Source organism: Drosophila rhopaloa, unplaced genomic scaffold, assembly GCF_018152115.1.
Source record: "Drosophila rhopaloa isolate 14029-0021.01 unplaced genomic scaffold, ASM1815211v1 contig_2, whole genome shotgun sequence".
Classification (NCBI taxonomy): Eukaryota; Metazoa; Arthropoda; class Insecta; order Diptera; family Drosophilidae; genus Drosophila; species Drosophila rhopaloa.
In genome coordinates this window covers 2,213,522-2,228,066 of record NW_025335083.1, presented here as the reverse complement: position 1 = coordinate 2,228,066, position 14,545 = coordinate 2,213,522, and the positions used below count along the sequence as shown (strand labels likewise).

General features: G+C 42.6%; 3 protein-coding genes across 3 annotated transcripts; 1 reads left to right on the top strand and 2 right to left on the bottom strand.

Moving 5' to 3' along the window:
* Positions 1 to 107: 107 nt before the first annotated feature.
* On the bottom strand, positions 108 to 10,348 carry LOC108049187 (trifunctional purine biosynthetic protein adenosine-3). The gene is made up of 7 exons (XM_017130299.2): positions 9,965 to 10,348; positions 5,182 to 5,429; positions 4,473 to 5,122; positions 4,192 to 4,417; positions 3,049 to 3,470; positions 1,941 to 2,990; positions 108 to 1,608 (listed from the first exon to the last, which is right to left on the bottom strand). The coding sequence occupies exons 1-7, from the start codon at positions 10,139 to 10,141 to the stop codon at positions 323 to 325; spliced, it is 4,059 nt and encodes a 1,352-aa protein (XP_016985788.1). The 5' UTR covers positions 10,142 to 10,348; the 3' UTR covers positions 108 to 322.
* Positions 7,749 to 8,843, top strand: LOC108049189 (pupal cuticle protein). Its single transcript, XM_017130300.1, has 2 exons — positions 7,749 to 7,815; positions 7,890 to 8,843. The coding sequence occupies exons 1-2, from the start codon at positions 7,804 to 7,806 to the stop codon at positions 8,427 to 8,429; spliced, it is 552 nt and encodes a 183-aa protein (XP_016985789.1). The 5' UTR covers positions 7,749 to 7,803; the 3' UTR covers positions 8,430 to 8,843.
* Positions 10,349 to 11,419: 1,071 nt separating the features above from the next.
* Positions 11,420 to 14,118, bottom strand: LOC108049193 (RNA polymerase II degradation factor 1). The gene is made up of 3 exons (XM_017130307.2): positions 13,470 to 14,118; positions 12,970 to 13,412; positions 11,420 to 12,334 (listed from the first exon to the last, which is right to left on the bottom strand). The coding sequence occupies exons 1-3, from the start codon at positions 13,521 to 13,523 to the stop codon at positions 11,743 to 11,745; spliced, it is 1,089 nt and encodes a 362-aa protein (XP_016985796.1). The 5' UTR covers positions 13,524 to 14,118; the 3' UTR covers positions 11,420 to 11,742.
* Positions 14,119 to 14,545: the final 427 nt, after the last annotated feature.

Here is a 14,545-nt window from a genome sequence, read left to right as displayed (position 1 = left end):
TTAACATGGATGATATTTTTTTATGAACTGTTTTTGTTATTATGAAGTAAAAACTCAAAATGTGTTAAATGAAAATTTTTTTAATCAAACGTAATGTCGTCATTTTTTTGTTATATTTTTTTTATAATATTTATTTGTAAAAAACGTCATGCTTAGCCTATCAAAACTTTTTCACAACTAATAAGAGATTGTTATTAAAACTAATTTGACTTTTATAGTCTTCGAGTTTGGGAAGTTTTCCTGTATACATATGTTCTTTACATAAATACATCCCTGTGATTTCCATTCAAGTTGTGATGCGCAAAAACCTATTGTTAAGATTTCACAGACCTCCCTCAGGACCAAGTCGAACTGCTCCGCTCGCCAGGAGCGCCAATGCTTTTGGGAAAGCCCAATGCTCAGCCTTATGGATGCGTTGCGTCAGGGAATCCTCATCATCATCGGGCAAAATGGGAACTGCGGCCTGAACCAGGATCGCTCCCGTATCTACGCCCTCGTCCACAAAGTGAACAGTGCAGCCGGACTCCTTTTCGCCCGCCTCCAATGCCTGCCGTTGAACATGCAGTCCCGGATACTTGGGTAGCAGCGAGGGATGGATGTTGATGAGTCGTCCCCGCCACTCCCGAACAAACGGAGCACTCAGGACTCTCATGAAACCAGCAAGACAAATCAAATCCACGCGAGCCGCCTTTAGATTTCGCGTGAGCTCCGCATCGTAGACCTCACGGCTGGCAAAATCCTTGTGGGAGATGACCAGTGAAGGTACGCCTGCTTGGGCGGCACGTTCCAGTCCGAGGACACCCTTCTTGTTACTGATCACCAGGACTATATCCGCATGCACTCCCTGCGCCGAATCCCGCGATGCATCTATGAGTGCCTGCAGGTTGCTGCCCGTACCCGATATGAGGACAGCTACCCGTTTTCGTGGCAGCGTCAGGATCTTCTGAGTCCTGGCCAATGACGTCTCAAAGTTTTGAACAAAGACCTGCGGTTTCTTCGGATCTTTGCGGGCAATCACCTCCCCGACAACAGCAGCACGTTGTGGATAACGTAACTCTTTGAGTACACTCTCCACCTCCGTAGGGGCCACCACCAGGATCATGCCCAATCCACAGTTGTAGGTGCGCTGCAGCTCGGTTGAACTGATGTTTCCGGCTGACGCTAGCCATGCGAAAACGGGAGGAAGCTGGAACTTATTGGCATCAAGGCGCACGGCCAGGTCCTTTCGCAACACTCGCGGTATATTCTCGCTGAGACCACCTCCTGTGATGTGGGCCAAAGCTTTGATGCCGTGATTCCCTTTGGAAAGCAGTGAGCACAATGCCTGGACATATATTTTAGTGGGCACCAGCAACTCCTCGCCCAACGTCTTCTCGCTGAAAGGCGCCTTGTCGTTGAGTCCTAATCCCACACGCTTCAGGACGGCGTGGACCAAGCTAAATCCATTGCTGTGGACACCAGACGAGGGTAAGCCGATGAGCACATCTCCTTGATGAATTTCCTCCAAAAGCGGCAGGATGCCGGAGCGTTCAGCTATGCCCAAGGCAAAGCCAGCCAAGTCATAGACCTGAGGCTCGTACAGCAGCGGTAGAGCAGCACTGTGGGAATCTGGAAAGGATTGGACAAAGGATTAGTTCGTATAAAAAAACATTTTCCTAGAACATTGGTGCGACAAATAATAAATATCAAACAATATTATTTGTAAAACTGGAAATACCAGATTAAGAATAATACGCTTGAGGGGAATACAGAAGATCTAAGATGACCAAAAACTGTGATATCAAAAAATAAATTAAAAAATGGAAATTTATTTTATAAATTCTATCGTAGAGCAGATCCTATTTTATTATTTTGTTTAAATTCATTTTTTTTACTCTTGTCAGTTTTAAAATGTTGTTCTTAATTATTAAAAACAACTAAAGGTGCCGATCGCCACTTACCAATAAAACTGCTGTTGGCCTGCCTGGCGCCCTCCAGAACCCCAGAAAGCACCTCCTTGGCCAACTCCTCCTGCCAGTGTCCGCATGCATAGTAGCTGGAGAAGCTGAGGGGTTCAGCTCCATTACAAATGATGTCGTTCACGCACATGGCCACCAAATCGATTCCCACGCTGGCGTTGCGATTCGTTTGCTGTGCTATTTTTAGTTTCGTGCCGACGCCATCGGTACCCAGGATGAGAATGGGATCCTTGTAGTGAGTGGGAATGCGTGTTAGCCGACGTCCAGATGCGTTTTCAAAGCAATCTTGGCGTGGAGCTGTTAAACTCAGCTTGGAGGTCAGTTCCTCGAGCTCCACTGGAAGCTCACCTTCGCCAGTGCCACCGAACGGAGAAGCCACTTTCTGCAATTGCTCCACAAAGTTGCGCACCTGGACGGGAGAACCACTGGCTTTTGACCGCCGCTGCAAGACACCCAGCACTTTGGCTCCAGGCAGGGATGTCCGCCACAGTTGACTCGACTGAGGCAGGATCAGAACCATGCCAATGCCGCAGTTATGACGCTCCAGAAGTGTCTGGGCACTGAGCTTTAGCTTTCCTGACAGCCAACCAAAGATTTTAGGTACTGGGACCGCACCGAAATCTAGCGTCGTCTCGTAGCCTTCGGGCAGAAGGCGCTGGACATCGTTCAGCAGACCATGGGTGACATGGGACACCGCCTTGATTTCATTGCCTTTTTGAAGATAAGGCAGCAATTGCTGGACATACTGGCGTGTGGGCGTGGCCAGGACATGAGCCAAGGTCAGGCCATCCTCGCTTCCGTCAACGGGTGAACAATCTCTGAGATTAACTTTTAATGCAGCCAACTGGGTAAGTATCTCATTGAAGCCAGCGCAATGAAGTCCAGACGATGGCAGACCGACAAGAAGGTCACCCGGCTGGTAAAGATCAAAACGGGGCAGAACCCGAGCCTGCTCCACGATTCCCACGCAATAGCCAGCCATGTCGTGTTGGCCGGGTCCATAAAGAGATGGCATCTCCGCAGTTTCGCCACCTAGGAGGAACATGGATTTTGATTGATGGATTTAAGCGGACATTGGTCATGTTCTCACCAACTAATGCGCAACGCGCATCGCGACAACCATCAGCCATTCCCTTGACCAGCTGGGCAGCCAGTGGAACGTGCAGCTTGCCGCAGGCAATGTAGTCCAGGAAAGCCACTGGTTCAGCGCCCAGTTCCAGGAGATCGTTTGCGGCCAGGGCGAACAAGTCGTAGCCTACATTTTCGTACAGTTCGTGCTCCAGGGCTAGATGGATCTTGGCGCCCACCCCCTGAGTGGCCTCGACAATTACCGGCTCTTTGTAGCTGAGATCCTTTATGCGGAACAGTCCTCCGAATCCACCCAAACCACCGAGGACGCCAGGCCGCTGGGTGCCACGGGACAACGGCTTGATGCGTTGCACGAGAGCATCCCCAGCGTCTATGTCCACGCCGCTGTCCTTGTAATTCAGTCCCGGTGAACTTGCAGTAGCTCTAAGTAAGGGAGATATATGTGAGAAGATTGAAGTATAGATAGAGAAGTATCGTTTCTGAAGATGATAACATGAGTTTAATATATTCGAAGAGTATGGTTTAAATTTAGAATTGTTCGGCCTGTTCCGTCTTTTATACGATCAGCAAAAGAAAGAAGAATTGGGAAATGTTCATCCTCAAAGCTTTAAAACTAAGAGAGAAGTTAAAGTAGGCACGGAAGGACGCACAGATGGATGCATCACAAGTTTCCGACAATATAGGGAATTCAGCACGCTAAATGAATCATAGTATATACCTGACATAGACACACAAAGGGAAATGTTTATAGTTGCCCTGAAGACGGTTGCGAAAGCGCAGCCGAAATATATCGAAATAAATTTCAAAACTTGTATTCTTATTTTTTTTTTTACAATTAAGACGTTGACCTTGAGCAGATAAAACATTAAAATGGGAAATATATTACACATATCAATTTTAACTAAACAGAAAAAAAATAAATTTAATAATCATGCGATTTTTCAAAACCTTGTTTTGCTAAATAATATAACATTTAAATATTACCTAATGTTGTTATAGGTATGATCGGGCCAATTATGTTATAAATTTTTGTTCTTAGCCTTCGAAAAGCATTTACAAAATTATACAAAAGAATACATTTTATCATAATCTTTAAAATTTTCGTCTTTAATGAGTGCTTGATAAATGATTCTCCTATAATTACATTTTGACTGCCTTCTGGGCAATGTCCGTTCTGTACTGAGCTCCAGATCCCGAAAATGTAATGCTGCCAGCCAACTTCGTGGCCCTGGCAGCGGCCTCCTTTAAGCTGCCGTCCAGAGCTATGGCAATGAGGACCCGACCGCCATTGGTCAAGGCTTCCTTCTGTGGATTCACAGCAAGGCCGCTATGAAAAACCAATTGAGTGGGAGAATTTGCAGCCGGAAGTCCTGAAAGGATTATATGAAATACTAAGACATTCTAAGATAGTTGCAAAAGTATTACCAGATATAAGGCATCCCTTGGTAGAGGTTTCTGGATAGCCAGCACTGGCTAGGATCACACCCACAGCACTTATTCCATTGCGCCATTGCAGGGTAATCTTTTCCAGCTGTCCCTTGCAGCAGGCCTGCATTACTTCAAAGAGATCAGTTTCGAGCAGCGGCAAAATAACCTGGGTTTCGGGATCGCCGAACCTACAGTTGAACTCTAAAACACGAGGACCGTCACGTGTCAGCATGAGTCCCGCGTAGAGGACGCCCTGGTAGGTGATCCTCTCCTTGATTAGACCCTGTACCGCCCTTTCCAGCACTGCGTCTTGGACCAGTTCGAGGGCTGGTTGGCTGATCAAGGGACACGGGCAGTAGGCCCCCATGCCTCCGGTGTTCGGACCAGTGTCACCGTTGCCCAAACGCTTGTGATCCTGGGCGGGAAGCATGGCGCGCACACTTTTGCCATCCGTGAAGGCCAACACGGATACCTCTTCGCCCTCTATTAGCTCTTCTATCACCAGTGTGGCTCCCGCCTGTCCGTACTTTAGCTGTCCCAGGATCTCGTCCACCGCTTGGCAGGCTTCATCCGCATTGGCGGCCACCACCACGCCCTTTCCTGCCGCTAAACCAGCGGCCTTCACCACCAGCGCTGGGTAAGGGGCGCTGCAAGAGAAAATGTACGTTATTTTCACTCTAAAAGTGTCCTAAGATTTCAACTATACCTTCTGATGAATGCCTTGGCTTTTGCCGTGTCCGTGAAACTCTCATAGCGTGCCGTTGGAATGCCATGGCGCAGCATAAAGTCCTTGGACCACTTTTTGTCCGCCTCGATTTGGGCACCCTGCTTGCCAGGTCCAAAGCAGGCGATTCCCTTACTTCGAAGCACATCGCCCAAGCCCAGAGCCAACGGATCTTCGGGTCCGACAATAACTAGGGAGATCTGATTTTCTTTACTCCATTTGGCAATAGCCTAAAATTAAAACGCATAAAAAAATTCTAAATGAATTAATTTAAATTTAAAATACAGATTAATAAGATGATGGTGTCCATATATAAAGGTGTTTCAATATAATAATGAAGGCCATAAAAATGTGTTTTTTTAAAAATTGAAAGCCAATAATACATTTATGTATTATCATTTTTAAAAATACAATTTGTTAAGTGAATCATTTCAACAATATAAACAAATTGTTTCGGGAAAAAAAGCAATAAAAACTCAAACAAGTCTGTTGAGATAAAATATTATCAGATAACCGTTGTTTAAGCTCGAAATGTTGAAATCGAATTACTTAATTAACTTTGAAATCATATTACGATAATCGTGCTCATTAGTCAATTATCTTTTAAGATGCGATTTGTGAGGTTGGCATACAGAATCTTAAAAATGACTTTGCTATCTCTGTCTCTAAAATAATCTTTAATATTAATATCAAAATTGCTTTTTGCAATTAAACCGAGTCACGATCGTTAGCATCTTCTTGGGATCTTCATTCTGCTGGGTTTTTTCGATTTTTGTAACCACATTCCAAATGGGAGATAACACTCCTCTAAGTAACCGGTTCCATCGCCAATTTGTCGCCAAAATACTAAATGCCTTCCTAATTGTTTTGCCATTAAACTGGGTCTGGGGGTGCATTGTCTTCACATTTGGCGGTTGGGAGATCAACTGACTCAGGCGCCAGCTATGTGAGCCATGTCAACAAACCAAGTTAATCCCAAGCTCGATCGCTGGTCCGGTTTCGGTGTCGTCGATATCGTTACTTAGCTCTAATTCGAATTGGCGCCAACGCAGAGTCGAATTACCTGGCACTGGTGAAACGTGTCGAGCTTGCACTTGGTTGCGTTCCAGACCATTTAGCACCTGGGAGATTCATCCCGATTTCCTGACGTCCCCCATCCGGTTCGTTTATTTCCCAGGGTTCAAGAACGTTCGCACAGAACGACGTTTTAGTAGAGCTATTTGGCTTTCCAAATTAAGACAGATTTGTCAAATTCGGCCAAGGTTTTAATTTCCCGTAACGAAGGTTAAGTAGCGCTTATGTCAGATGGAATGAACAAAGAAAAAAGGGATGTGGAGAAAGATCAACAACTTTTTATATTGTATTTTTTAGCTTAGTCGGATTTTTAGTCGGATTCTCCGACTGGCTCTTCCCAAATTTGGTTGAAACGTTTTCGTCTTTATGCTTTACAGAGTGCGCTCATGATTTACTGTATTATATGCAAATGAAGTGCTGGAGAATGGGATCTGGAAGGGGCGGTGAGGCTGGAAAAGAATGTTGCCGCATTTGTTTGCGAATAAGTAAGGAATTAGATACGCTTTGCTGAATTAGTCGGACGGGTTTTTAGAATCGGCCAAAAAAGTATCAGGCGGGAGACATCTGGATGGGAAATTTCGTCAAACTATCTGCCAAGTGATGCCATTAAATAATTTGAGATTAATCTCCAAAGATCATTTATCACAATACATATGCTGAGCTTAATGATCGAACTATGCAATTTCTAAGAATAACTAAATAAAGATACAAAGAATGTAGAAAACCAAGTAAGTTAAAATTTTAATCAAGCTTTCGGATACTTAAATCAAATTTTCCAAATTTGGCATTAAAGTTGTAAAATAGTATAAATGTTCGTTTAATTGGAATGCCATTTCCTTTGAAGTGAAATTAACAGAACAACGTATTGTAATTATCCAATTCCCTGACAAAATCTAGAAGGTCTAAAAAACTTCTAAAATGATGATTTAATTACCTATTCACATCATTGTCAGTTAACTGGGGAAGCAGTTTTTACTAAATTTTTCAAAATATATATTTAGATCCATCGATTCCCTTTATACATAGGGGTTTAAAAACAATATACGACAGCGCAGTTCAACGATCGCCAAGGTATTTAGAGTTCCTTGAAGATGTAAGTCATGCAAATCAATATGGGACTTTCAAGATCAGCCACAATACTCATCAAATTGTAAGTGCCCCAACCTTCGAGTAGGGCATAACCATTCACGAATGTTTCATTAAATTTTTACTCTTCTTTCCGTTTTGCTGGATTTTACCATCCCACACTTTAGGAATTGCAACGGCGACAACGACAAATAACGTCGTTGATACCTATGTATATAAAATAATACTTATAAGAAATAAAATCATTTTATTTATGACTGACTAAGGCAACCAACAGCGATGATGTAGACGTTGATGATGACGAGCGGAGATGGAGACGGCGGCTCGGAACTGGGTTTCCGAACCGAAATATTGCCAAAAATCCGCTGGTGAGCGGATGGATATAAAAACGAAAGCGTCCGAGAAGCAGACAAGCAGTTTAGAACCAAACTTGAACGCGACACCATGTATTTGCTTGTAAGCCTACACTGCCTGCCAATCTGGGACCTCCCGAAATCGGATTATAAGCGTTGTCTCTTGTCCACCCACAGGTGAATTTCATCGTTGCGTTGACCGTGATGCAGGTGCAGGCCGGCTCCTACGTCCCTGACTCGGATCGAAACACGCGGACACTGCAAAACGACCTGGAGGTGGAGCGGGATGGCAACTACCGATACGCCTACGAGACCTCCAATGGAATATCCGCCTCGCAGGAGGGATTGGGAGGCGTTTCCGTCCAGGGTGGCAACAGTTACACCTCTCCAGAGGGAGAGGTCGTCAGTGTTAACTATGTGGCCGACGAGTTTGGCTACCATCCTGTGGGCACACACATTCCCCAGGTCCCGGACTATATACTGCGAGCTTTGGAGTATATTAGAACGCATCCCTACCAGATAAAGGATTACTACACCGGCGAGCTCAAGACCGTAGAGCACGATGCGGCTGCGTTCAATGTGTATACCCGGAAAACACAGGAAGCTTCGGCGCCAAGAACCCGCCAGAGCACCACACCAAAGACTATATACCTCACCCATCCGCCCACGACCACGTTCCGACCTCTGCGAGAAAGACGAGGCGCTTTGAAACATTGATGATCTATGGTCGAAAAACTTTCGGCGAGGGAACAGGCTTGGTCTTTTTGGAATCCCCTAGGCGAACCTGTCAATTTTGATCTAAGCGATTAATTAAGCCACAAGCAATAAATATAAGTGATAAGCAAACGTAAGCTTAAATGTAAAACAACGACAACAATCCATTGTTTATGTTTTGACTTGTCAACGAGCTGACAGATCCGAATTTTTGTCTATTTAATTATGTTTATAGAATAGCGATCGAACATTCGTTTGATAAAAGGCGCAACCGATTACCGATCCGTCAACTGTTATTTTTATTACAAATCGAACGAATATAGTGCACAAGTCAAAGGAACATAATTAGTTTAGTTAAAGAATTGTTTTTAAATTAAAGATATCTAGCTTTAAAATTAAAACAAATAACAGTTGTTATTGCTAATCAAAAATATCACTATAGGCAACAAGAAAAAATACCTGTTTCACTAAGAAACTAAAGGATTTTGAAGCAGCGGAAGGAAAAAATATGTTAGAAAATGTTGCATTTTTTTAGTCGAAAGAACAATCATTTTTCGTGAAAAAAATTGTTATTAGATATTTTTTATGTTAAATGTGCGATATATTCTTATTGCATTTTTAACGAATAAAACTTTTGTATTTTTAAACGAAAAATCTGAATGCTTTGGTATAAACTTAAATTAAAGATAAGTTCTACAATCTGAAGAAAACATTCTGAAAACGTTGTTGTTGCCGCGTCTACTAGCTATAATTTAGCTTCAAAACTGGTTTTAAAAAAATAACAAAATTGTTTGATTCACTGGAAAGTAAAACCTATCTAAAACACCATTTGCTAAATTTATTTTAGAATAAGACCGTAACGTTTTAAATATTTTGCAACCTTTACCACCCACCATACATACTATACACTGACACTTTTTTAATGCAAGTTAATTTCTTGTAAAGAACTTTAAATAAAGGTCCTTTATAATGTGTATATGGCAACTTAAAATTTTTAGACATTTTCCATTTTATCTTCTAACATTTGTTTAAAGTTAAGAAATACTCAATGAACTCTGGAAATCTTTAACACTTATGGAAATTAAATATAAAAGTATATGTATATGTATATGTATATATTTCTTAGTGAATATGATTCCATTTAGGGTTCTATTTCCCCAACAGACTTCCACTGCTCTGATTGGTAATCAGCAGAATTGCAAACGCAGCCCGTAAGCCCGTCGAGGGGTTAAAGCACAAGCTACTATCAGAGATCGGCTGCAATAAAAAGCCTTCCCAGAGTCTCGATTACGGATTTACGGCTGCCTCTTAGCATTGAAGTTCTCGGCCAGCATGCAGTTCATGTTTTACAATGATCAGAAGCCATAAAAGCGAATCACTATGGCATTAAAACGGAACCAGACGAATTAATCACACGAAGAACCCGCAAGATTCTTGGTAAAGCTGCACCCGAACCCCAATTAACCCACAAGCTCTCGGTTTTTTGTAACTTTAAGCCTCGGCCGAAGGTCAAACCAAGGTCGGGATAACAAACCTACCTCGAAGTCCTTAGGATCCAAGGTAGCGGCTTCCAGATTCTGGCACTTGTCTACTTGCTGAATTCCATGGCTGCCGGGCAATGCGTATATTTTAGCTATTTTCGGGGACTGCGATAACTTCCAGCAAATCGCGTGCTCCCGTCCGCCGCTTCCAATTACCAGAACACAATGCGACATATTTCGGGTCGAAAATAGCAGTTTTTGCTCACGTTTTTAAAGCAATAATACAACTTATTAATGCTCGCCCACGTGTTAGGCTTGGCGGTCAAAAAATAAGTGAGAGCGCGAGAGAGCACAATGATTCTCTTTTCCAGCTCTTCCAGCAGCTTTTGAATTTGAATCAACACCGCTCGCTTGGACGCTTCGATTTCAACTGAAGGCCTAGGGGCCTAGGTAGACGTTCATATGATGGCACAAACATACATTTATGTCAGGTATGTATGTATGGGATTATGTTTGTGTTCAGGTTGGGGGCTGATAAGAGCGTTTCCAGTGGGAAGATTTATATTTTTTGAGCACAGACAAAAAAAATGTATAAATCATGGTTAAACATATGAATAATCATAATTTTGGATTTGTATATTACAAAGAAATAGGATGTACATATGTTTGTATTTTGAATGTGACCAAATCGAAATATCAAAATATGTAGATAGCAAATTACCAGAGCAGATACTCAGATACTCGGGGATTCTTTTTTCTGTGTACCGCACTGTTTTTGTTGTTTTCGAGCGTGTTGGTTTTCAGAGTTGCGAATAAATAACAAAAACACGACGATAGCCTTTCGGGACCCCTGCAAAATCAGCGATCGCTGGGGGTAAATGTAACTGTAACTCAAATTGGAACACTTATCATGCTCATTTTTTTAAGGCAAAACAACATAAGATCTCAAAATTTTCCTCTTGTCTTGTTGCTTAATATATCAGCTGTTAGATAAAAGCTCTGGTTAAACATATATCGGGAGTAAAAGCTTAAAGCCCTTAAGACTTCATCGGAGTTATGGGGTAATTTTATTTTATTGTTTCGGTAAATTAAAAAATATCTCAACGCTCTGAGGGATGCCTAAGTCGGCCTTTAATAACCAAAGTTTAATCAAACGATTATCGTCAATTTAGGCAATGCGATATCTAGAAAAAACAGCTTTGTACAGACTTAATGAGGTCGAAAACCAGTTCAAATCAACATCCGCTGATTAATTAGGTATTAAATTGAACAGAAACAGGCAATAATCGAGATCAGATTCGACGGTCAATAATTTGAGGGATCATTGTACTCCATTCAAAATAATCAGGAAAGGCAGAAAAATAATCCTAATGAGTCACTTTGTGTTTAAAAACAAAGGATCAAAAATCAAAGTCTACTCCAATAAATATAACCACAATTAAAATGTTTTTTTGGGTCTTCAACTTCTTGGTGAGGAACCAAAACCATTCAGGTCTCTAGAATTCTTGCATCTCTTTTAAAATTACTGTTTCGTTTTATTAGTATGCATTATACAAAATTGTGTGGTGTGAGTTGTAAATTTACAAAATATCTACCATAGTCCGTCATAAAATTTGTTTTACATAGTTGTTGATGCTTGGGTCTAGCCAGTGGGTATAGCAATGAATATGCGTCACACCGAATGTTTGGCGACAAAGAATCTCAGAATAACTCGTGGGTTGTTGCTTTCGGTTGATTTTCTTTTATATATAAGAAACATGCATTTGAATCAATGTACCAAGACGAAAATAAGAAGTTGTTGAAATAGACAGGCCGCTCTCCATCGCTGCAGTCTGTTACCTGCGCATTTGAAAGCCAATGGAGCCATTCGGACAAGGACCCTTGGGCAAACGCAGGACGAGGTCGTTGAAGGGATGCGGATGCTGGCCGAGTTGCTGCTGATTCTGCTGTTGCTGCTGCGGCGATTGCAGCGACTGCTGGCGCAGAAGCGCAGCGGATACCGATCCGCCCACAACAGGGGACCAGCTCTGGGGATTGGGCGACGACTGAGGCGGCGCCTGAGCCGGCATCCCAACTCCTCCGAGTCCCGATCCTCCGCCTCCATACGGGGGCAGCCTTTGGTTGAAATGCGGCTGCATCGAGGGCGACGGCTGCTGTTGTTGCTGCTGTTGCGGGTTATGCGGATAGTAATAGTTCAGACCTGGCTGATTGTGCGGCCCCTGGTAGTAGCTGTTGTAGTTATTATACATTGGCGACACCTGGGACATTTTCGGAGCCGAACTAGAGCGATGCATTCCCACTGCTGAATGGCTACCATTGTTGTTAATGACGTTGTTGTTGCTGCTGGCAGCAGGGGGAGTGGCAGGAGGGGCCGCAGGCGGCGCAGCCGCACTACTGCTGTTTACAGCTGGTGAGCTGGGAGCAGCCCTGAAAAAAATAAAACTATTAGATATTATGGATAACAAAATATATGACTACCTCCTCTACAACTACAATTACTTTTGGGGCTTATATTCTATTAGATGTTTTTTGTCTTTCGATGTAAAGCTGGTATTATTTTAAGGCTTGGATTATTTCAACGCTTAGGTAACTAATAAAATTGTGACTTATGGTAATATGATAATTAAGTTTAAGTTTATAATAACGTAAAGGAGTTTATTAAAAGTAAATGACTTCATTTTTACATTTACTTAGCTATCTTTTGAGTGACTGAAACTTAAGAAAGAAACCCGGAGCTTAAAATGGATTTAGTAAGCTGGAGCATCTCGATCAAGATATAACTCCGATCTACATACACGAAGTGTAACCTAACAATAAACGGGTTATCATCATTTGTATTCTTGGATGGTACCGCGATGGACCTTTGCAATAAGCTATATCTTTCGAGATATGTAAAAAAGGTTAAGAAAAAAAATTATGAATGTAATAAATCTGCCATATTTTAACTGATCTGATCTATTCAGAACTTTACAATCAACTTATTTAACGTAAATTTGTTAATAGATTAGATTTAGAGACAGTGAAAAAATGGTCGTTCTGGCCTTTAAATGCTAGTTACTTACGGTTTATCATCCTCGGGGTTTTTGGCTGCTCCCAGAATGCGCAGTCTAGCCTCGGCATACTCCTGTTCGCGCTGCTTCAGCGTCTTGATGGGCTGCTTGGGTCGCATTCCGTTCGTGTCCCGCCGCTCCTCGGCCTGAGCGGGCCGTCGCAGGATCTTGACGGTCTGGTTGCTGGTGGGCGTGGCATAGCTGGCCGAGTCGTACTCGTTGGAGGACTTGTGCAACACCATCATGACCGGCTGCTGGGCAGGCGGATCAACCTCTGCTGGCGATGATTGGGGTTTTCGGGCAATTGTGATCTGCCGGGGCAGGGGATTCCCGACCCCGCCGCCGCTGCTGTTGATTTGTGAGGACTCCAGAAGGCTCTGCGGCCGTTGGAGCAGCTTCATCTTGTGGACTGGTGGGTCACTCGCCTGCAGCTTTGTTTGCAGAGTCATGGAGAGCTAGGAAAATGGGCGTTAGATATGGGCCAGAGATGTCAAATAATCGAAAACACTCACCCCCGCCTCGTCGATTTCCTCCCAGTTGTCTAACACATCCTCGCCATGGGACATCGTTCAACAAAGCACGTTGCCTGCCTGGTGATGGAATATATACTATTGGTTGCGTTTCTCGCTCACTTTCTTCTCTTGCGCCTGCTGCTGCAGCTCGCACTCTTACTGATACATGATTCCTTTGCACTTTTATCAGACATAAGTTATGCGTATGTTTGAAACACACTATTTTCACGAAATTCGCTCCCAAGACCTACTGAAAAAACAAAAAAACAATACGCAACAATTTGGCCTGCTGCTGATGTTGTTGTTGTTGTTCTTCGTGTCTTCTTCTTCTGCGTCAGGTCACAGCAAATGTCCGAGGTTTAATAGTTTTCCACAGCAGCTGGGCAAATGGTTTCCGGTTTTGGCCACCCTGCACTGCGCCAAAGGGTTCTTGGCCATTCACTTTTGCTAACCACAATTGCCAGCTATTTACACTTATCACTCAAACATGGCATGGCTCTCCTTTTTTGTATTAAAAAAAAGTGTGTGGCCGCTGCACGCGTTTCGCTGCGATTGTCGATCTGAATTTGGTATCGAGGTATTTCCGATAAGTTGTGTGATCGAAAGAGAAATTTAAAAAGTGTTCGGTTTTATTTGTGAATTTTCAATACTTCAGTTTTGTTTTACAAAAAGACAGTTATCTATAGGGTGTTTAGAAAATAATAGTAATGAGTTGACGCAATAGTTTGGCTCTGTATGTAGGCTGCTGCACAGGCAAAAAATTGTTATTTAGTCGATTTACAAACCTCTTGTCCTGAAAGGTATTCAAAACTCCGAGTATCTTTCAACAAATTAAAATTACCGATTTAACCATCGTAATAAATATAAAGCACGTCTTTCTTCATATTTATTTTAGAACCATCCCCATTTAATTATTTTGCCAGTTTAAGCAACAGATTATTAATATTTTTTCAAATATTTGTACATTTTTTAAAAGTACGAGAATAAGACTAAATCATTTAATTTTGATCAGCTGTTCAAATTTCAGCAGTTATAGCCGTTGAATCGGAGAAAGCCAGAGTTTTCTATCCTTTTTC

Coding starts and splice junctions, on each gene's coding strand:
- LOC108049187 (XM_017130299.2), bottom strand. CDS start 10,141: ATGTCGCATTGTGTTCTGGTAATTGGAAGCGGCGGACGGGAGCACGCG. Junction 4,418..4,472: donor CAAGGGATGCCTTATATCTG/GTAATACTTTTG, acceptor TAATCCTTTCAG/GACTTCCGGCTGCAAATTCT. Junction 2,991..3,048: donor TGCGCGTTGCGCATTAGTTG/GTGAGAACATGA, acceptor TGTTCCTCCTAG/GTGGCGAAACTGCGGAGATG.
- LOC108049193 (XM_017130307.2), bottom strand. CDS start 13,523: ATGTCCCATGGCGAGGATGTGTTAGACAACTGGGAGGAAATCGACGAG. Junction 13,413..13,469: donor AGGAAATCGACGAGGCGGGG/GTGAGTGTTTTC, acceptor CCATTTTCCTAG/CTCTCCATGACTCTGCAAAC. Junction 12,335..12,969: donor AACCCCGAGGATGATAAACC/GTAAGTAACTAG, acceptor TATTTTTTTCAG/GGCTGCTCCCAGCTCACCAG.